Source organism: Engystomops pustulosus, chromosome 11, assembly GCF_040894005.1.
Source record: "Engystomops pustulosus chromosome 11, aEngPut4.maternal, whole genome shotgun sequence".
NCBI lineage: Eukaryota > Metazoa > Chordata > Amphibia > Anura > Leptodactylidae > Engystomops > Engystomops pustulosus.
In genome coordinates, this window is record NC_092421.1 from 3,667,629 (window position 1) to 3,691,477 (window position 23,849).

Here is a 23,849-nt window from a genome sequence, read left to right on the forward strand (position 1 = left end):
GTGTGTCTTCACCCTAAGGGTGCATTCAGACTTCTGTATGGGAGACGTACATACGACCCATAAACATCCCCCATAGACGGCAATGGGCGTATGGTGCCCTACTGGAGCGGTACGGTGCTGCACACATGTGGCACTGTACCACTCTCCACCCCATGAAAAGACATCTCCTATCTTTTCTCGGTATAAGGCGCCATGCCCTATGTTCCTCTATGGAGAGGGGCAGGGGAGCTGAAGCATGGCCGCTGGCGGCTGAAGGTAAGCCTGTGACGGGGAACACGACCAGAACCTGTCGCCAGGGTTACAATGTCCAAGTTGAAAAAGATTTTAACCACATTGTCAAAATGACAGAGCTGAGGGGGAGCCTAACAAATCTGCTCACGCACCTCCTATAAAGAAACAAGGGTTCAGAAGGTGAGAAAATGATACAGTTTGTTTCTAACGACAATGGCCAATATTTATGTGGAGTATAAAATAATAGAATAGTATAAAATTCCACATAGATCCCTCTAGAATATCTGCAAGGAGTTTCTATGTTCTCTCCTTGTTTGCATGGTTTTCCTCCTGGTCCTCCGGTTTCCTCCCACACTCCAATACAGACTGGTAGGTTGATTAAATTGTGAGCCCCATTGGGGACCGATTTGTCAAACTGCGTAATCTGTGTGCGCTAAATGAATAAAGAACTATTATTAACTCCAAGGTTCTTCCATTTTCTTTTTCCTTTTTAAAAACATTTAAAGAATAACCCGAGCCAGCTCATATTCCTAGTCCAGGTCATCAGGAGCTAGAACTGGACATGCAGGGAACTGACACTGATTGAGCCTTGAAATGGTTAACTGGCCAAGACAAGAGGCCATCATCTATGTGGAGTAATATCTCCTGACGAAACTCAATTCCTGCCGCTGTGATGAATGACAGAGTCGTGCTGGCTAGTGGCGTTATTTCATTTTGTCATTACTATACTATCTGGGCCACGTATTCCAGCCCACGCTGCCCGCTTAGTATCATTTGTCTTTGGAATAGAGGGGGCTCATTATTGCAGACTGCATTTCCCAGGAACTGGACTCCTGCTGGTAATCCAAAGAATCCCAAAACCAAACTTTGTACAGGATCGATTTTACATTGCAGCGAGTGGTAGTTACCTAATCCAGCTGTGGGACTGTATAGAGGCAAATTGTCATTTAGGATTCTAGGAAAGTTATCTGATAGCGCCAAGCTTCACAGGTAGCGTTATGGGCACATTTTAGGTTGGTGCCACATGACCGATATCTATGGTTTTAGGATTGTATGATAGGATACTTCCACTCCTATTATGGAGCGATGGTGGTAACAATGTATCAGGTGGCGCTGGTGACATCACCAGAAAGTATCAAAGTTTAAAATGAAACATTTTAATTTTTAACATAAATAAATAAAATGAAAGTTTGTCTATTGCGCAGGGGGAAATATACAAAAAGTGTCAGTGAATGGTCCAGTGCAGTGATTTTCAACCTTTTTTGAGCCACGGCACACTTTTTATTCTTAGAAAATCCTGGGGCACACCACCAACCAAAATAGCACACAATGACACTAAAACAGTCATAAAAGGCCTCCCTTTACTAATAAAAACATCTAGCGGCCTCCCTTTACTAATTAAACCCCCCTAGCGGCCTCCCTTTACTAATAAAAAAAACCCCTAGCGGCCTCCCTTTACTAATAAAAAAAACCCCTAGCGGCCTCCCTTTACTAATAAAAAAAACCCCTAGCGGCCTCCCTTTACTAATAAAAACATCTAGCGGCCTCCCTTTACTAATGAAAAGCCCCTAGCGTCCTCCCTTTACTAATAAAAAGCCCCTAGCGGCCTCCCTTTACTAATAAAAAGCCCCTAGCGGCCTCCCTTTACTAATTAAAAGACCCTAGCGGCCTCCCTTTACTAATTAAAAGACCCTAGCGGCCTCCCTTTACTAATTAAAAGGCCCTAGAGGCCTCCCTTTACTAATTAAGAGCCCCTAGAGGCCTCCCTTTACTAATTAAGAGCCCCTAGCGGCCTCCCTTTACTAATTAAGAGGCCCTAGCGGCCTCCCTTTACTAATTAAGAGCCCCTAGCGGCCTCCCTTTACTAATTAAGAGCCCCCAGCGGCCTCCCTTTACTAATTAAGAGCCCCTAGCGGCCTCCCTTTACTAATAAAATGCCCCTAGCGGCCTCCCTTTACTAATAAAATGCCCCTAGCGGCCTCCCTTTACTAATTAAGAGCCCCTAGCGGCCTCCCTTTACTAATAAAATGCCCCTAGTGGCCTCCCTTTACTAATAAAATGCCCCTAGCGGCCTCCCTTTACTAATTAAGAGCCCCTAGCGGCCTCCCTTTACTAATTAAGAGCCCCTAGCGGCCTCCCTTTACTAATTAAGAGCCCCTAGCGGCCTCCCTTTACTAATTAAGAGCCCCTAGCGGCCTCCCTTTACTAATTAAAAGCCCCTAGTGGCCTCCCTTTACTAATTAAAAGGCCCTAGCGGCCTCCCTTTAGTAATTAAAAGGCCCTAGCGGCCTCCCTTTATTAATTAAAAGGCCCTAGAGGCCTCCCTTAACTAATAAAAAGCCCCAGCCTCCCTTCCCTATACAAATAATAACCTTATATACTTACCCTTGATGTCTTCTTCCGCGTACCTTCACTCCTAATGGCGATCCGCCCATCTTCTGTATCTCCTGCACCGCGCGCCTCTGGTCACGTGACTTACGCGACCTGACGTCAGGTCGCGTCAGTCACGTGACATGGGCCGCACGGTGCAGGAGCTACAGAAGATGGACGGATTGCCGACACGGGGCTTGTAGGTAAATATGGGGCAGAAAAAAAAAACGGGGGCACGGCGGCAGCACTACACGGGGGCACCATAGTTTGGAGAACTTTCCCCGCGGCACACTCAACCATGTGTCTCGGCACACAGGTTGATATTCTGCAGCAGATAAAACTTTCTGGACGATGTATCTGGAGTCATATAGAAAGGTGGGGTCCTACTGCAGACCTGCAATTAGTTGGTCTGGTTTATGTCAGAATTTTCTGACACTCAGAATGAATTTTTGGGGGCCCGGGTTAAACCACACCCTTTTTTTTCCAAGGCAACAATTTATTTTCTGACGGTTCGAAAAAGGGCCCAAAATGGTCTAGAACCTTCAACAAATGTGGACGGATGGATGGACCGATCAGTTCCATAAAGTTTCAAAATGGATTGACAACATTGAAAGGGGCAGATGATGGCTTCTGGGTGTAACATAGTTAAAGGGATATTCCCATTTCAGGAAATAAATATTTATGTTTGTACAATGAAATGTAAGAGTTTTCTCTTAGACTTTCTGTATCAATTCCTAAGGGTTTACTAGATCTCTGCTTGTTGTCATTCTATAGGAATCTTCATTGTTTACTTTCAGTGGACAGAAATCTGTCCATGGTCACACAGGTGCACAACTCGTTATATCACACAGGTGCATGCCTCGTTATATATCACACAGGTGCACGGCTCGTTATATATCACACAGGTGCACGGCTCGTTATATCACACAGGTGCATGCCTCGTTATATATCACACAGGTGCACGGCTCGTTATATATCACACAGGTGCACGGCTCGTTATATCACACAGGTGCACAGCTCGTTATATCACACTGGTGCACGGCTCGTTATATCACACAGGTGCACGGCTCGTTATAGATCACACAGGTGCACGGCTCGTTATATCACACGGGTGCACGGCTCGTTATAGATAACACAGGTGCACGGCTCGTTATATCACACAGGTGCACGGCTCGTTCTATCACACAAGTGCACGGCTCGTTATATCATACAGGTGCACGGCTCGTTATATATCACACAGGTGCACGGCTCGTTATATCACACAGCTCTCATTAATGTCTATGATACTAACGTGTGGTGCACCTGTGTGATATAACGAGCTGTGCACCTGTGATATATAACGAGCCGTGCACTTGTGTCATATATAACAAGCCGTGCTCCTGTGTGATATAACGAGCCGTGCACTTGTGTGATATATAACGAGCCGTGCACCTGTGTGATATAACGAGCCGTGCACCTGTGTGATATATAATGAGCCATGCATCTATGTGATATATAACGAGCCGTGCACTTGTGTGATATATAACGAGCCGTGCACCTGTGTGATATATAACGAGCCGTGCACCTGTGTGATATAACGAGCCGTGCACTTGTGTGATATATAACGAGCCGTGCACCTGTGTGATATAACGAGCCGTGCACCTGTGTGATATATAATGAGCCATGCATCTATGTGATATATAACGAGCCGTGCACTTGTGTGATATATAACGAGCCGTGCACCTGTGTGATATAACGAGCCGTGCACTTGTGTGATATATAACGAGCCGTGCACCTGTGTGATATAACGAGCCGTGCACCTGTGTGATATATAATGAGCCATGCATCTATGTGATATATAACGAGCCGTGCACTTGTGTGATATATAACGAGCCGTGCACCTGTGTGATATAACGAGACGTGCACCTGTGTGATATATAATGAGCCATGCATCTATGTGATATATAACGAGCCGCGCACCTGTGTGATATAACGAGCCGTGCACCTGTGTGATATATAACAAGCCGTGCACCTGTGTGACCATGGTCAGATTTCTGTCCACTGTCAAGGTCAGGCAAATCGGTAAAAGAATAACATTTATTAGAAGCACTTTTCTTTTTTTTTTTTCTTTTTTACCTCAAGCATCAAAATAATGTAAAGTGCTCTACCGGTGTAGTCGTCTATTGTTCCCACATCACACTCATTGGTGTTCTCTAACACCTCATACACAACACATTTATTCTTAGATCTATGGGGGTTTTTTTGGTGCACATGAAAACGTCTATTTTTGTTTGCAACCTACATTAAATGTGAACTTCTGGTTTAACTCTTTCAATAGTAAATATCTTTACGAGCCGTGGGATATAATGGGGCAGCAGGCAGGAGATACAAGCTCCAGTAGCTTTCTGTATCAGCAGTGAATACACTCAGTTTCCGTAAATTGAACTGGCGTCTAATAGGTTCGCAGAAATCAATACAGATCCTCATCCAGAGAAACAACAAAAAGATTCAAAAAAGCTTGGAAAAAAAAGTGCAAAAAAAGACGCGAAGGAAATCCAGATCAAATCTTCTCCAGATGAAAAAAATAAGCATCAAATGGAAAAAAATCTGGAGTGCACACATGAGGTTTTTGAAACTATAAGGAGGGTTTTCGCCTCTTCAGAAAATATTGGCGCCAAATTGTAATCAAGATTCGTTTTCGTTTTCCCAGGAACAGAAGTTAGGCCCTTTCCAAAGGATAGGGTCTAACTTGCTGATTAGTGGGGGTCTCAGTGATGAGACCCCCACGGATCACGGAAACAAGGCAAGCTGACGGAAATTGCCGAGCACCGCACTCACTGATCTCCATCAGCTCCATAGAGATTAATGGAGCAGAACAGTCATACGCGGCCGTCTGTCTCGGCAGTCAGATGGGAAAGAGAGAGAGTGGGGACCGTGTGCTCTATTCCTGTGAACCAACTCTCCATGACCTTTCCAGCTTAAGGAATCTGCTATGTTATCATTCTGGCTATTGCCTGGAGTTGAATAAAGAACTGTAAGTTGATTTGCACAACGTTTCCTTAGTCTGATCCCTGGATATGGCTGTTACCACCATGGGCTCCCCATCCATTACCCAGGGACATATCTTACAGACACTAAGCGAGAAACAATTGCATCAGCCTCTCCCTCCATATTTCTTGCACACACCACCTGCTGGAGAGCTGCCAGGCTGTAGGACAGCCCTCCGGTCCCCATACCAAGCACCGGGACCACAGCGTACCCAAGACCGCAATAGCCAGCCGCTCCGGTATTCTGGGCCCCTGCTGCCTCCAGGACCACAAGAAAAGGCCCCGGTGGGGGATGTTGCAGATGTCACAGATGCTTTGGTTTGTTCTTCTTCCAAGTCTACATGGGGCAAACATCAACTGTGGACCTCCAGAAGAGAGTCCAAAAACACCTTTACTATTGCCTCTGCTCAGTGGTGTATATACACTCACCGGCCACTTTATTAGGTACACCTGTCCAACTGCTCGTTAACCCTTAATTTCTAATCAGCCAATCACATGGCGGCAGCTCAGTGCATTTAGGCATGTAGACATGGTCAAGACAATCTCCTGCAGTTCTCCCGAGCATCAGTATGGGGAAGAAAGGTGATTTGTGGCCTTTGAACGTGGCATGGTGGTTGGTGCCAGAAGGGCTGGTCTGAGTATTTCAGAAACTGCTGATCTACTGGGATTTTCACGCACAACCATCTCTAGGGTTTACAGAGAATGGTCCGAAAAAGAAAAAACATCCAGTGAGCGGCAGTTCTGTGGGCGGAAATGCCTTGTTGATGCCAGAGGTCAGAGGAGAATGGGCAGACTGGTTTGAGCTGATAGAAAGGCAACAGTGACTCAAATCGCCACCCGTTACAACCAAGGTAGGCAGAAGAGCATCTCTGAACGCACAGTACGTCCAACTTTGAGGCAGATGGGCTACAGCAGCAGAAGACCACACCGGGTGCCACTCCTTTCAGCTAAGAACAGGAAACTGAGGCTACAATTTGCACAAGCTCATCGAAATTGGACAGTAGAAGATTGGAAAAACGTTGCCTGGTCTGATGAGTCTCGATTTCTGCTGCGACATTCGGATGGTAGGATCAGAATTTGGCGTCAACAACATGAAAGCATGGATCCATCCTGCCTTGTATCAGCGGCTCAGGCTGGTGGTGGTGGTGTCATGGATCCATCCTGCCTTGTATCAGCGGCTCAGGCTGGTGGTGGTGGTGTCATGGATCCATCCTGCCTTGTATCAGCGGGTCAGGCTGGTGGTGCTGGTGTCATGGATCCATCCTGCCTTGTATCAGCGGGTCAGGCTGGTGGTGGTGGTGTCATGGATCCATCCTGCCTTGTATCAGCGGGTCAGGCTGGTGGTGGTGGTGTCATGGATCCATCCTGCCTTGTATCAGCGGGTCAGGCTGGTGGTGGTGGTGTCATGGATCCATCCTGCCTTGTATCAGCGGGTCAGGCTGGTGCTGGTGGTGTCATGGATCCATCCTGCCTTGTATCAGCGGGTCAGGCTGGTGGTGGTGGTGTCATGGATCCATCCTGCCTTGTATCAGCGGCTCAGGCTGGTGGTGGTGGTGTCATGGTGTCTTTGGGCCCCTTGGTACAACGCCACAGCCTTCCTGAGTATTGTTGCTGACCATGTCCATCCCTTTATGAGCACAATGTACCCTGTAACATCTGATGGCTACTTTCAGCAGGATAATGCGCCATGTCATAAAGCTGGAATCATCTCAGACTGGTTTCTTGAACATGACAATGAGGTCACTGGACACAAATGGCCTCCACAGTCACCAGATCTCAGTACAATAGAGCATCTTTGGGATGTGGTGGAACGGGAGATTCGCATCATGGATGTGCAGCCGACAAATCTGCAGCAACTGTGTGATGCCATCATGTCACTATGGAGCAAAATCTCTGAGGAGCTTCCAGCACCTTGTTGTATCTATGCCACGAAGAATTGAGGCAGTTCTGAAGGCAAAAGGGGGTCCAACCCGTTACTAGCATGGTGGACCTAATAAAGTGGCCGGTGAGTGTATAATTATATGTGTGTTAATGTTTTTGAAGCACCTATTTCATCTTTACAGTGTATTTTAAGTTAAACAAAAACACTAAAAAAATAACACAAACATTTTTTGGCTGGGGTTACAATAATAAAATATACAGTTCCGACTTACATACAAATTCTACTTAAGAGCAAACCCACAGAACCTATCCTGTACGTAACCAGGGGACTGCCTGTACTGTGTGAATGTATGCTGATTAGACTCTACAGTGATTTATGGCTTCTTTGCATTGTACATATTCCCTGTGTATACTCTTTGATCCCTTAGAGTTCCGACTAACATACAAATTCAACTTAAGGACAAACCTAAAATACATATATCTTGGTTGGTTTATTTGTACCAGCTCTTTGTGGTCTCACGTCTTGTGTCATGTTATTCATATTAAATATGTAAAAGTTATTTATCCTGTGAATAATTTGGGCATTCTTGCTCTTGTATTTCCCTTGAGCCTGGTGGGTCAGGTGTTATGTGTGATTGCGGATTTTCATGCCAGTACCATGTAAGCGGAGCCCAACTGGGGCTGAAGAAGAACCTGTAATTTTAGGAAAATTCCACATAATTGTTTGTACTCACATCTTCAGCCTCACAGTCCGCCTTCTTTTTCACCTTCTTCAATAACTTCTGAGTGCACGTCCGCCTGTAATATGAAATCTTATTTTACCTTTCATTGCCGTGTGCCAACACAGAAGTGAAAAATATATAAATATAGGATTATTTATATACGTAATACATTTCACAGAAAAGATTGTGGACACTCTTTGGAGTTACAGAGCCAGAATGTGGGATGGGTTCCTGGGGCACGCGCTGTATATAGATGGATTACTCGGGAACAGGCTGTATATAGGTGTATTACTAGGGGCTGTATATAGGTGTATTACTAGGGGCTGTATATAGGTGTATTACTAGGGGCTGTATATAGATGTATTGCTGGGGGAGCTGTATATAGATGTATTACTCGGGAAGAGGCTGTATATGGGTGTATTACTAGGGGCTGTATATAGATGTATTACTGGGGGGCTATATATAGATGTATTACTGGGGGAGCTGTATATAGATGTATTACTGGGGGGCTATATATAGATGTATTACTGGGGGAGCTGTATATAGATGTATTACTGGGGGGGTTGTATATAGATGTATTACTGGGGGAGCTGTATATAGATGTATTACTGGGGGGCTATATATAGATGTATTACTGGGGGAGCTGTATATAGATGTATTACTCGGGAAGAGGCTGTATATAGGTGTATTACTGGGGGCTGTATATAGATGTATTACTGGGGGGGCTATATATAGATGTATTACTGGGGGAGCTGTATATAGGTGTATTACTGTGGGGCTATATATAGGTGTATTACTGGGGAGCTGTACATAGGTGTATTACTGGGGGCTATATATATGTGTATTACTGGGGGGCTATATATAGGTGTATTACTGGGGGGCTATATATAGGTGTATTACTGGGGGCTGTATATAGATGTATTACTGGGGGGCTATATATAGGTGTATTACTGGGGAGCTATATATAGATGTATTACTGGGGAGCTGTATATAGATGTATTACTGTGGGGCTATATATAGATGTATTACTGGGGGGCTATATATAGATTTATTACTTGGGGGCTGTATATAGATGTATTACTGGGGGCTGTATATAGATGTATTACTCGGGAAGAGGCTGTATATAGGTGTATTACTGGGGGCTGTATATAGATGTATTACTGGGGGGCTATATATAGATGTATTACTTGGGGGCTATATATAGGTGTATTGCTGGGGGCTGTATATAGATGTATTACTGGGGGAGCTGTATATAGGTATATTACTGTGGGGCTATATATAGGTGTATTACTGGGGGCTATATATAGGTGTATTACTGGGGGCTGTATATAGATGTATTACTGGGGGAGCTGTATATAGATGTATTACTCGGGAAGAGGCTGTATATAGGTGTATTACGGGGGGCTGTATATAGATGTATTACTGGGGGGCTATATATAGATGTATTACTTGGGGGCTATATATAGGTGTATTGCTGGGGGCTGTATATAGGTGTATTGCTGGGGGCTGTATATAGATGTATTACTGTGGGGCTATATATAGGTGTATTACTGGGGAGCTGCATATAGGTGTATTACTGGGGGCTATATATAGGTGTATTACTGGGGGGCTATATATAGGTGTATTACTGGGGGCTGTATATAGATGTATTACTGGGGGCTATATATAGGTGTATTACTGTGGAGCTATATATAGATTTATTATGGGGGGGCTATATATAGGTGTATTACTGGGGAGCTTTATATAGGTGTATTACTGGGGGCTGTATATAGATGTATTACTTGGGGGCTATATATAGGTGTATTACTGGGGGCTGTATATAGATGTATTACTGGGGGAGCTGTATATAGGTGTATTACTGGGGGCTGTATATAGATGTATTACTGGGGGAGCTGTATATAGATGTATTACTGGGGGCTGTATATAGATGTATTACTGGGGGAGCTGCATATAGATGTATTACTGGGGGCTGTATATAGATGTATTACTGGGGGAGCTGCATATAGATGTATTACTGGGGGCTGTATATACTGGGGGCTGTATATAGATGTATTACTGGGGGGAGCTGTATATAGATGTATTACTCGGGAAGAGGCTGTATATAGATGTATTACTGGGGGCTGTATATAGATGTATTACTGGGGGGCTATATATAGATGTATTACTTGGGGGCTAGATATAGGTGTATTACTGGGGGCTGTATATAGATGTATTACTGGGGGCTATATATAGATGTATTACTTGGGGGCTAGATATAGGTGTATTACTGGGGGCTGTATATAGATGTATTACTGGGGGCTATATATAGATGTATTACTGGGGGAGCTGTATATAGATGTATTACTCGGGAAGAGGCTGTATATAGATGTATTACTGGGGGGGCTGTATATAGATGTATTACTGGGGGGGTTGTATATAGATGTATTACTCGGGAAGAGGCTGTATATAGGTGTATTACGGGGGGCTGTATATAGATGTATTACTGGGGGGCTATATATAGATGTATTTCTTGGGGGCTATATATAGGTGTATTGCTGGGGGCTGTATATAGGTGTATTGCTGGGGGCTGTATATAGATGTATTACTGTGGGGCTATATATAGGTGTATTACTGGGGAGCTGCATATAGGTGTATTACTGGGGGCTATATATAGGTGTATTACTGGGGGGCTATATATAGGTGTATTACTGGGGGCTGTATATAGATGTATTACTGGGGGCTATATATAGGTGTATTACTGGGGAGCTATATATAGATGTATTTCTGGGGAGCTGTATATAGATGTATTACTGGGGAGCTGTATATAGGTGTATTACTGTGGGGCTATATATAGGTGTATTACTGTGGGGCTATATATAGGTCTATTACTGGGGGCTATATATAGGTGTATTACTGTGGAGCTATATATAGATTTATTATGGGGGGGCTATATATAGGTGTATTACTGGGGAGCTTTATATAGGTGTATTACTGGGGGCTGTATATAGATGTATTACTTGGGGGCTATATATAGGTGTATTACTGGGGGCTGTATATAGATGTATTACTGGGGGAGCTGTATATAGGTGTATTACTGGGGGCTGTATATAGATGTATTACTGGGGGAGCTGTATATAGATGTATTACTGGGGGCTGTATATAGATGTATTACTGGGGGAGCTGCATATAGATGTATTACTGGGTGCTGTATATAGATGTATTACTGGGGGAGCTGCATATAGATGTATTACTGGGGGCTGTATATACTGGGGGCTGTATATAGATGTATTACTGGGGGGAGCTGTATATAGATGTATTACTCGGGAAGAGGCTGTATATAGATGTATTACTGGGGGCTGTATATAGATGTATTACTGGGGGGCTATATATAGATGTATTACTTGGGGGCTAGATATAGGTGTATTACTGGGGGCTGTATATAGATGTATTACTGGGGGCTATATATAGATGTATTACTGGGGGAGCTGTATATAGATGTATTACTCGGGAAGAGGCTGTATATAGATGTATTACTGGGGGGGCTGTATATAGATGTATTACTGGGGGGGTTGTATATAGATGTATTACTTGGGAAGAGGCTGTATATAGATGTATTACTAGGGAAGAGGCTGTATATAGATGTATTACTGGGGGGCTGTATTTAGATGTATAACTTGGGGGGTTGTATATAGATGTATTATTGGGGGGAGCTGTATATAGATGCATAACTTGGGAGGTTGTATATAGTTGTATTACTGGGGGTTGTATATAGATGTATTATTGGGGGAGCTGTATATAGATGTATTACTGGGGGTTGCATATAGATGTATTATTAGGGGGAGCTATATATAGATGTATTACTAGGGGCTGTATATAGATGTATTATTGGGGGGGGCTATATATAGATGTATTACTAGGGGCTGTATATAGATGTACTACTGGGGGCTGTATATAGATGTATTACTAGGGGGCTGTATATAGATTTATTACTAGGGGGCTGTATTTAGATATGTATATAGACTGATCACATGCTTCTTACATCACCACATACTACCGAGAATGGAGACATGCTGGAGAAGGGGTTCTGTGTGTGTAGAGTAGTTCCCAGTGTGTTCCTTATTTGTGTATAGCTGATCTGTGTGTAAATGTATGGATGAAGCAGTGCTGTGTGTGTAAATGTATGGATGAAGCAGAGCTGTGTGTGTAAATGTATGGATGTAGCAGAGCTGTGTGTGTAAATGTATGGATGTAGCATAGCTGTGTGTGTAAATGTATGGATGAAGCAGGGCTGTATGTGTAAATGTATGGATGTAGCAGAGCTGTGTGTAAATGTATGGATGTAGCAGAGCTGTGTGTGTAAATGTATGGATGTAGCAGTGCTGTGTGTGTAAATGTATGGATGTAGCAGAGCTGTGTGTGCTGTGCTTTAGTGCGGCCAACAGGGATATTTTAATTGGTGTAGAATATATTTTTCCTATTTTGGAAGCCTAAATCTGGGTGCGTCCTATAGTAAGAAGCTTCTTATAGTCTGAAAAATACGGTAGTTTTATGTTCTCTATGGGGGCTGGTTTAATGAGTTTTTGATTAACTTAAGTCTTCTCCCCTCTGAAGATGGGATTTTTATCGCTGCCTACAAAGTTTTCAAATAGTGAATGCTCCACAGTAAGTGCTTGAATTTTGTTTGAATATAGATTTTATAGTTCTTAGAAAAATATTGCATGCCTCTTTACAAATTTTAGATCTGATGTGTATTTATCGAAAGATCCAAATTTTCAAAATTTCTACACAAAAATTGATTTTTAGCAAGTACAGCGCCTTCTGTCACTAAAATTTAAAAATAGCTGGCTCAAATGTAATTTTTCCTGGAAAATCTGAATCTGCAGAAAAAAAAGGTGGTTCCCATTTAAGCTTTTAAGTTGCCCACCCCAGGGCTGATGTTGGTGTATATATATATATGTATGTCAGCCTCCAGGGGTAGTGAACCCACTGGACCAGCATGGACAATGATGTAAGCCGACACCTGGGGCTGGAGTCTCAGTGGCACCCAGTTTTCACCAGAGCCCGCCGGCCGCAAAACGGGTTGGACTTGTTGCGGCAGGGTACCACCAGGTCGTTCCACAGGTGCGTCTTGTCCGCGGTGGCAGCTGAGGCGAAGTACAGAAACGGAAGGCAGGTTCATGGTCGGGGACAGACAGGAGGTCAGGACAGGCAGTGGAGGAACGTAAACGGGAACACGACCGAATCAATAAACAGGCACAGGGCAACAATCCAAGCTTTCTCCAAGGCAAATAGCACATAGATCCGGCAGGGTGTGCAGGGAGCTGCTTAAATGGTATTTTGAGAAATGGGCAGCGCCAATTAACGGTGCGCTGGCCCTTTAAATCTTCTGAAGCCGGCGCGCACGCACCCTAGGAGTTGGGGAGCACCCTAGGAGCATGGCTGAGGGAGCGGGGACAGGTAAGCGGATGCTGTGGTGAGCTGGAGCACACAGAGGGCTACGGGTGAGCCCACGACCACCCGTGACAATTTATTTTAGTTTTTTTATTTTGAGAGATATTTCACTATCCCTATCCTTTATGTTGCACTATATATATATATAGTATATTCAAGACTTTGCAAATGTGTAAACATTAATAGGACATACCTGTAGACGTAGGTTGTGAGGTAGTATAATCCCCAAACACACAGGAGAGAGACAAAGGCGACCAGCAAAGCTGCAAACAAAAACATTATACTGTAATGTTCACCAACATTATAAAGTAGTAATAAAGTCACCATAGAGCTCCCCTAGTGCCATCGACATCTCGCAACTGGCATTTAGATCGCCCACCACATACCAAGTGGACAAGTCACAATGAAGATGTTATATGGCTTACAAAATGGGGCACAGTTGGACCCCAAAAAACCTTTCCATTCAGCTGATCAGTATAGAGGACGATCCTTCACATTCATATACCTTGGGGTGTCTACGGAAATCCAATGCCACATTTATGTCACTATGATGCAGCGTAACTCCGGTCATGTCCTAGTACAGTGATGGCAAACCTTTTAGACACCGAGTGCCCAAACTGCAACCAAAACCTGCGTATTTTTCGCAAAGTGCCAATGCGACAATTTAAGCAGTAACTTATTACTCCCTGCTCTGTCACGGGTTTAAATTGTATAGGCCCCTGAGGTCCCCAATACAGTAGAAAGAAGTTTGGTTATCATTGTGGCTTCCTTCTAGGGTCCGAGGCTGCCTGGGACTGCAAGAACCTGTCAGTCCTGTCTGGCAAACTCTACCCTAGGGTGATGGCGCATGTGCCCATATAGAGGGCTCTGAGTGCCACCTCTGGCATCCGTGCCATAGGTTCGCCACCACTGTCCTAGTATATATTCATGGATGGATGGCTTTACAAAATTAAGAGTTTTCTGACTAGAGCAAATTAATTTCTATAGATATTGACATGTTTCAGAAGAGCCGGTACTACACACCTCCAGGTGATATAGTGGGGCAAATTTACTTATCTGGTCCTGTCTTGATCCCCGATTCGGATGGTCCGACAAGGATGAAGTCCGGCGCAATTCATGAAGTTTGTGCACCCGAGTTCCTGCATGTGTCGCTTCTGCCCCGATTTCACCATCTTCTTCCCGATGCTTGTAAGTGCGTGTCTTGCGACACAATTCTAAATGTTAAATCCCGCGCAATTTCCGAATCCGTCGGGTTGTCCGACGGCCGCCCCCCAATTTCTGTCGTATGCATTTTGGCGCAAAAAAAATCTGATTGCGTGCACCAAAATCACCTGTTAAATGCGGCGCAAAACAGAAATGCGATCCGCCGACCCTTAGTATTATACGTATGACATAGGGTAGGCATTGGGCAATCCATTGATTGTGCTTATCAGGAGGGCAGCCAAGCTTCAGATGTGTTATTTTTGCATTGTAAAGTACAATGTCAATTAACGTCCCATAACGAGATTAAGCAGCTTGTAGATGTTTAATTAAAAATCAATGATGCCAAGACAAGATTGTCTCTTCAGAGCTGGATTTGTTTTCAGGCTGTGGACTGTCAATGCCTCCGCCTTAGGATCTGCTCTAAAATCAGATAAACATCTGAAAGGTCAAACCTGCACCAGTGTATAAAGTGTCCTGTAAGACAGCATCAAGCCTGATCTTAAAGGCAACCAGTCCTTATATATGACTAAGTTATACTAAGTTTCCAGTTCTTCAGAGTAAAGCCAAGTGTTGGGCACAAGACACCACCCAAGAGGGGGAGAGGGTTCCCCGACATCCACACTTTACTATGGATCCCTTTTGTTTGTGACTGCATTCGTAGAACTCTGAGGACTGACACAAGTTCACCCGGAAAGTCTGTGTCCCGCTACTTCCTCCTGCCTCTCTGGCACAAGCTGGGTTGGGATAAGCGGGGCAGCTTATGTTCCCTGGTTCTACACCGGGTTGTGGACTTTGTTAGGGATCACCAACTGGAGTAACTTAAACTGGACCTGTGGAAGCCCAAGTCATTTCAGAAGCTTATCCGAGCTGAAGAGACCACTGAGTAGCGTCCAGGGGTCGCCCCTGACAGGGCACAGACAGTCTGGACCAACATGTCATGGAACTGACAGGGACCTATTGTGAATATAACAAACAAGGACCTATTGTGGATGGCCATCAAGGAGGTCTGCGCTTGAGAGTCTTTAGGTACGCCCAGAAACTGAGCAAGATGTGCTTCTGTCCCAGGTGCCCCCAGAGGTTGGAAACACTCATCCACCTTTTTTGGGAGTGCCGTTTTGCTGATTGCCTGTTGGATGCCATGGAACAGGATTTCCAAGCCTCTGTGCCCAGGAACACCACAAAAGTCCAAACTTCTCCCTCTTCCCACTTTATTGCAGCCGCTGATGTTCGCAGAAGGGGGTGTTGTAATGAGTTGCCCTCTCTCACTTCGGGATCAGCAGCAGATTTAATCCAACTGCTGATTCTTATCTCAACCAACATTTGCCGTCTGACGGTTCCCTTGTTAGATGATTCAGTTGAATTTAGTAGGTTTTGCTTAAAGGGTTATTCCGGGAATATGAACGTCTGATACAAAAACCCATAATGCTATAAATAAATGAATATAACAAAACTCAATGTCATTAGTCACAAGATTTCATGATTCACAAAATGTTATGGCCTCTCTAAAGTATGAGGAGTTATAAGCCACCACTGGAAACTACAAATCCCATGATCCCTTAGTTCTCAGTAACTCCTCCCCCCTCTGATGTTCTGCCCCCAGTGATGATGTAACAGACTGTCCTACTCTGTTACCATAGTAATGATGTGTAACTGCCATCACCACACACCGGCCATACTGGATGCCCTGCAACCAACCGACTACAGCCAAACAGAGTGGTGATCACATGACCTGCCCAGGCAGCTGCAGGACATGTGATGTGGACATGTGACCAGCGGCATCTTCTGTCTTCTCCGCGTGGAGGAAATTAACGGACTGATAAAGGGCCGGGAGCATTATAATTCTCCATTACAGTCTATGTCCGCAGCATTTTCTGCTAACGGGAGCAACATTCTAAATAACAACTAATTACATTTCAGCTTCTATTTTACTGACCCATTTGTATATGAATTATGCTGAATCCTGGAACACCCCTTTAAAGGAGATGAAACATATGGATGTAGTGGTTTTAACCCAAGCATACTAACACACTGGCTTGTGTTCCCTGGAAGAGGACCCGGTCTCCATTCAGCTCTTCATGGATTATTATTTGTGAAAGAGGACTTAAAAAATATGCAAATGAGCCTCAGGGGCTACTGTGCTCCTGATGACATCACTGACTCTACAGCAGGGTAATGAAAAATGATGGCAGGTATAAGCACAAAGTAAGGCATGAATAATTAGAAGGGGCTTCTGTGACTTACACAGGAGCCCCTGAGGCTCGTTGGCATAGTTTTTAAAGTCTATTTTCTGAGAGCAATGTCAATCAGCTGCCTCTAAAGCCAGCAGGATCTTGTCATGTATCAGCCGTGTTCTGGACTCCGGGGATTGGGATGTTATATTACACTGTACAAGGCATTGGTCTGGCCTCACCTGGAATATACCGTCCAGTTCTGGGATCCGGTCCATAAAAAGAGGCCCTGGAGCTGGAGAGGGTTCAATGTAGAGCCACAAAAATGATAAGGGGTATGGAGGGTCTCAGTTATGAGGAAAGATTAAAACAACACGAGACAACTACGAGGGGACATGATTAATTTATATAAATATATGAATGGTCCATACAAAAAATATGGTGGAAAGTTGTTTCAGATTAAATCAAATCAACAGATGAGGGGGCACTGTCTCCGTCTGGAGAAAACAAGGATTAATCACCAGGGGGACAGGGCTTTTTTACTATGAGAATGGTCAATCTGTGGATTACAGCAGGGACAGCAGAGAGCTCAGGCGCTGGTCACAGCAGGGACAGCAGAGAGCTCAGGCGCTGGTCACAGCAGGGACAGCAGAGAGCTCAGGCGCTGGTCACAGCAGGGACAGCAGAGAGCTCGGGCGCTGGTCACAGCAGGGACAGCAGAGAGCTCAGGCGCTGGTCACAGCAGGGACAGCAGAGAGCTCAGGCGCTGGTCACAGCAGGGACAGCAGAGAGCTCAGGCGCTGGTCACAGCAGGGACAGCAGAGAGCTCAGGCGCTGGTCACAGCAGGGACAGCAGAGAGCTCGGGCGCTGGTCACAGCAGGGACAGCAGAGAGCTCAGGAGCAGAGCACAGCAGGGACAGCAGAGAGCTCAGGAGCAGAGCACAGCAGGGACAGCAGAGAGCTCAGGAGCAGAGCACAGCAGGGACAGCAGAGAGCTCAGGAGCAGAGCACAGCAGGGACAGCAGAGAGCTCAGGAGCAGAGCACAGCAGGGACAGCAGAGAGCTCAGGCGCTGGTCACAGCAGGGACAGCAGAGAGCTCAGGCGCTGGTCACAGCAGGGACAGCAGAAAGCTCAGGCGCTGGTCACAGCAGGGACAGCAGAGAGCTCAGGCGCTGGTCACAGCAGGGACAGCAGAGAGCTCAGGCGCTGGTCACAGCAGGGACAGCAGAGAGCACAGGCGCTAGTCACAGCAGGGACAACAGAGAGCTCAGGCGCTGGTCACAGCAGGGACAGCAGAGAGCTCAGGCGCTGGTCACAGCAGGGATAGCAGAGAGCTCAGGCGCTGGTCACAGCAGGGACAGCAGAGAGCTCAGGCGCTGGTCACAGTAGGGGCAGCAGAGAGCTCAGGCGCTGGTCACAGCAGGGACAGCAGAGAGCTCAGGCGCTTGTCACATCAGGGAGAGCAGAGAGCTCAGGCGCTGGTCACAGCAGGGACAGCAGAGAGCTCAGGCGCTGGTCACAGCAGGGAGAGCAGAGAGCTCAGGCGCTGGTCACAGCAGGGAGAGCAAAGAGCTCAGGCGCTGGTCACAGCAGAGACAGCAGAGAGCTCAGGCACTGGTCACAGCAGGGACAGCAGAGAGCTCAGGCGCAGGTCACAGCAGGGACAGCAGAGAGCTCAGGCACAGGTCACAGCAGGGACAGCAGAGAGCTCAGGCTCTGGTCACAGCAGGGACAGCAGAGAGCTCACGCTGGTCACAGCAGGGACAGCAGATAGCTCAGGCGCTGGTCACAGCAGGGGCAGCAGAGAGCTCAGGCGCTGGTCACAGCAGGGGCAGCAGAGAGCTCAGGCACAGGTCACAGCAAGGACAGCAGAGAGCTCAGGCGCAGGTCACAGCAGAGACAGCAGAGAGCTCAGGCGCAGGTCACAGCAGGGACAGCAGAGAGCTCTGGCGCAGGTCACAGCAGGGACAGCAGAGAGCTCAGGCGCAGGTCACAGCAGGGACAGCAGAGAGCTCAGGCGCTGGTCACAGCAGGGACAGCAGATAGCTCAGGCGCTGGTCACAGCAGGGGCAGCAGAGAGCTCAGGCGCTGGTCACAGCAGGGGCAGCAGAGAGCCCAGCCGCTGGTCACAGCGGGGACAGCAGAGAGCTCAGGCGCAGGTCACAGCAACGACAGCAGAGAGCTCAGGCGCAGGTCACAGCAGGGACAGCAGAGAGCTCAGGCGCTGGTCACAGCAGGGACAGCATGGAGCTCAGGCGCTGGTCACAGCAGGAACAGCAGAGAGCTCAGGCGCAGGTCACAGCATGGACAGCAGAGAGCTCAGGAGCATAGCACAGCAGGGGCAGCAGAGAGCTCAGGCGCTGGTCACAGCAGGGACAGCAGAGAGCTCAGGCCCTGGTCACAGCATGGACAGCAGAGAGCTCAGGCGCTGGTCACAGCAGGGACAGAGAGCTCAGGAGTAGAGCACAGCAGGGACAGCAGAGAGCTCAGGCGCTGGTCACAGAAGGGACAGCAGAGAGCTCAGGCGCTGGTCACAGCAGGGACAGCAGAGAGCTCAGGAGCAGAGCACAGCAGAGACAGCAGAGAGCTCAGGCGCTGGTCACAGCAGAGAGCTCAGGCGCTGGTCACAGCAGGGGCAGCAGAGAGCTCAGGCGCTGGTCACAGCAGGGACAGCAGAGAGCTCAGGCGCTGGTCACAGCAGGGACAGCAGATAGCTCAGGCGCTGGTCACAGCAGGGACAGCATGGAGCTCAGGCGCTGGTCACAGCAGGGACAGCATGGAGCTCAGGCGCTGGTCACAGCAGGAACAGCAGAGAGCTCAGGCGCAGGTCACAGCAGGGACAGCAGAGAGCTCAGGAGCAGAGCACAGCAGGGGCAGCAGAGAACTCAGGTGCTGATCACAGCAAAGACAGCAGAGAGCTCAGGCGCTGGTCACAGCAGGGACAGCAGAGAGCTCAGGCGCTGGTCACAGCAGGGACAGCAGAGAGCTCAGGCGCAGGTCACAGCAGGGACAGCAGAGAGCTCAGGAGCAGAGCACAGCAGGGGCAGCAGAGAACTCAGGTGCTGATCACAGCAAAGACAGCAGAGAGCTCGGGCGCTGGTCACAGCAGGGACAGAGAGCTCAGGAGCAGAGCAAAGCAGGGACAACAGAGAGCTCAGGCGCTGGTCACAGAAGGGACAGCAGAGAGCTCAGGCGCTGGTCACAGGGACAGCAGAGAGCTCAGGAGCAGAGCACAGCAGAGACAGCAGAGAGCTCAGGCGCTGGTCACAGCAGGGGAAGCAGAGAGCTCAGGCGCTTGTCACAGCAGGGGCAGCAGAGAGCTCAGGAGCAGAGCACAGCAGAGACAGCAGAGAGCTCAGGCGCTGTTCACAGCAGGGACAGCAGAGAGCTCAGGTGCTGGTCACAGCAGGGACAGCAGAGAGCTCAGGCGCTGGTCACAGCAGGGACAGCAGAGAGCTCAGGCGCTGATCACAGCAGGGACAGCAGAGAGCTCAGGTGCTGGTCACAGCAGGGACAGCAGAGAGCTCAGGTGCTGGTCACAGCAGGGACAGCAGAGAGCTCAGGCGCTGGTCACAGCGGGGACAGCAGAGAGCTCAGGAGCAGAGCACAGCAGGGACAGCAGAGAGCTCAGGTGCTGGTCACAGCAGGGACAGCAGAGAGCTCAGGTGCTGGTCACAGCAGGGACAGCAGAGAGCTCAGGCGCTGGTCACAGCAGGGACAGCAGAGAGCTCAGGCGCTGGTCACAGCAGGGACAGCAGAGAGCTCAGGCGCTGGTCACAGCAGGGCCAGCAGAGAGCCCAGGCGCTGGTCACAGCAGAGAGCCCAGGCGCTGGTCACAGCAGGGACAGCAGAGAGCTCAGGCGCTGGTCACAGCAGGGACAGCAGAGAGCTTCAAGAAGGGTCTAGATGCCTTTTTACACCTAAATAACATTTATGGTTTATTTATATAGAATTGTTTCCCCTAAATCCCTTCACTTCCTTGGTTGAACTTGATGGACAAGTGTCTTTTTTTCCACCGTATAAACTATGATACTGTGAATAAAGCCGCGCACCTGTGTGATATAACGAGCCGTGCACCTGTGTGATATAACGAGCCGCGCACCTGTGTGATATAACGAGCCGTGCACCTGTGTGATATAGCGAGCCGTGCACCTGTGTGATATAACGAGCCGTGCACCTGTGTGATATAGCGAGCCATGCACCTGTGTGATATAACGAGCCGTGCACCTGTGTGATATAACGAGCCGCGCACTTGTGTGATATAACGATCCGTGCACCTGTGTGATATAACGAGCCGGTCACCTGTGTGATGTAACGAGCCGTGCACCTGCGTGATATAACGAGCCGCGCACCTGCGTGATATAACGAGCCGTGCACCTGCGTGATATAACGAGCCGCGCACCTGTGTGATATAACGAGCCGCGCACCTGTGTGGTATAACGAGCCGTGCACCTGTGTGGTATAACGAGCCGTGCACCTGTGTGATATAACGAGCCGTGCACCTGTGTGATATAGCGAGCCATGCACCTGTGTGATATAGCGAGCCATTCACCCGTGTGATATAACGAGCCGTGCACCTGTGTGATATAACGCGTTGTGCACCTGTGTGACATCACATGACGATGGACTGGTGTTACAGGAAGCAAACAAAGAAGCTGTTGAATGACAGCAAGCAGAGATCTAGAAAATAGGAAAGGATACAGAAAGTCTATAACTTTTCCTTACACAAATAATAATATGTATTTGCTGAAATGTTACCCCCCCCCCCCCTTACTGTATATTGTCATTTAGGTAAATAGGGAAACAAGTCCTTTCATGAGGATTCAACGTCTTTCGCAGTTCTCTTATTTCCACATACATGTACTGCCAATATGTATCTACAATGTATAGATGGCTTTGTATGACCTCAGACCACGCTTACAGCATTCCCACTTTTATGTAAAAACTAGCCCATTACTATAAAGAAGAATAACCACCTGCAGAGCCCAAGATGGGGGCATTCAAAGTGATGCTCCCCCTCCAGCCTGTAAAAGTGACTCATCTCAGACATAAAGTGACTCTCTCCAGGTTATTTGTACTGCTAGAAAGGATAATACACACCTTACCTGGGGGGCTGATATCAGCCTAGTATAAGGCCTCATGCACAGGAGCGTGCGCATAACACCGAGTCCTCACTGGGTGCCGGAGACCTCTATGGGGGCCGTTATCCGTCCGGCGTGTGCATGAGGCCCAAGGCAGGACAGGCAGTGATATATGATGAGGAAGCTTCTTTAATGGGGAGATGGGGGGGGGCTGTAGATGGGCTGAATATATGGGGGGTGTCCATCAATCTGTAAGTGAGTCACCAGGTAACGCTTTGAGGTGCAGCCGCAGACCGTGGGAGTGAAAGGTGTAATAACCAGGATCAGGGACTGTTATAAATCCGCAGATGTAATGCAAACCTGAATAGTCAAGCAGAAGAAAACAAGGGATATACGGCCGGGGAGTGGAAATCCATGAACTTGGCTCCTGCGCTTAGTAATCATGTAAATTACAATCATATTTTATTCCATGAAGCACGAGGATAATATCAATAGGAGCGCTGTCCTTGGTGCTGAAATCATGTACAGTTATGAGTTACATGAGCGCCCATAACTTTTCATTGTTTCATCTTCTGATACTGAACAGTGGCCTGTGATCCGAAAACGTCATGAATATGCATCAAGCAGGCGCCCTAATAAGTTATTCCACTGCATTAACCATTTGTGTCATGAAAGCAATGAAAGTGGAACTATTCTGCTGTACAGGCAGTCACGGTTTGTAGGACTGGTCAGGGGGGACCGGGAGTCTCTGTGGGAAGAGTCTCTTTGGGAGCAGAGTCTGTGGACCCCCTGGACCACCGCGGGAGATGGCGATGGAACGAGCCGACACCCAGGACCGGAATCTAAGGGCCACCAGGTCGTTCCACGGGAGCGACTCGGCCCACAGTGGCAGCCAAGAAAGTACGGCAGAAGCAGGAAACAGTCCAAGCCTGATATGACAGCAGGAACATGGAGGAACACTGGAAACACAGAGTTACGGAGGAACACTGGTAACACTGGCACCGCTAGGCAGGAAACCTGGAATGGCACAGCAGGACACAGGATTGGCAGGAACACGGAGGAACACTGGCAGACTGCAGGGCTCTCACATAGCAGGAAATGATGCTGAAGATCCGGCGGGGAGTGAAGGGAGGTGCCGGATTATAAGGGCTGAGCCGGATTAGCCAGCGTCAATCAGGAGGATGCTGGCCCTTTAAATCTTGAAGAGTTGGCACGTGCACGCCCCAGTGAGCAGGAGCGCACTTGGCGTTGTTGGGAAACAGGAGCATTGGAGAGTACAGGCTAGGACCGGGGTTGCAGGAGCGGGACCAGCGGCACGAAAAGGGGCACGGGTGTGCCTGCGATCTGTAACATGGATTGCAGGAGCACCCTTGACACCCAGATTACATACATGATAGGTTCTGTAGGTTTGTTCTTAAGTTGGATTTCGATGTAAATCGGAACTGCATATTTTATAATTGTCATCACAGCCAAATTTTTTCTGGTCCTTGTGACTATTGGATTTTAAAAATGTTGGATTGTCATAAAAACCAGGATTAGTAATAAAGCTTCATTACAGACGCCTGTGATAACTGTTACAGCTGATTATTGTAGCCTAAGGATAAAGTACAGGAAATTACCAACATCCAGAGGGCCGTCTGTAACTAGGGGTTGTCTGTAAGTCGGGTGTTCTTAAGATTCTCAATCAGATAATGCAGATAATCTGATTGGGAATGCTGGTAATTTAAGCCATACG

The 23,849-nt window shown here is 47.4% G+C and overlaps 1 protein-coding gene across 6 annotated transcripts in view; it reads right to left on the reverse strand.

Annotated features, from left to right (window-relative positions):
* The window catches only part of LOC140105815 (heparan-alpha-glucosaminide N-acetyltransferase-like), a 237,123-nt gene that overhangs the window by 170,697 nt on the left and 42,577 nt on the right, over positions 1-23,849 (reverse strand). For all 6 annotated transcript variants that reach the window (XR_011850641.1, XM_072129916.1, XM_072129914.1 and 3 more), the window contains exons 5-6: positions 13,854-13,923; positions 8,243-8,306 (exon numbers count right to left, since the gene is read on the reverse strand). Coding sequence is in view for 5 of the 6 variants with exons in the window: in XM_072129916.1 (XP_071986017.1) it covers positions 8,243-8,306; positions 13,854-13,923 (134 nt within the window). In the remaining variant the exon portion in view is untranslated. The remainder of the gene's footprint in view (positions 1-8,242; positions 8,307-13,853; positions 13,924-23,849) is intronic.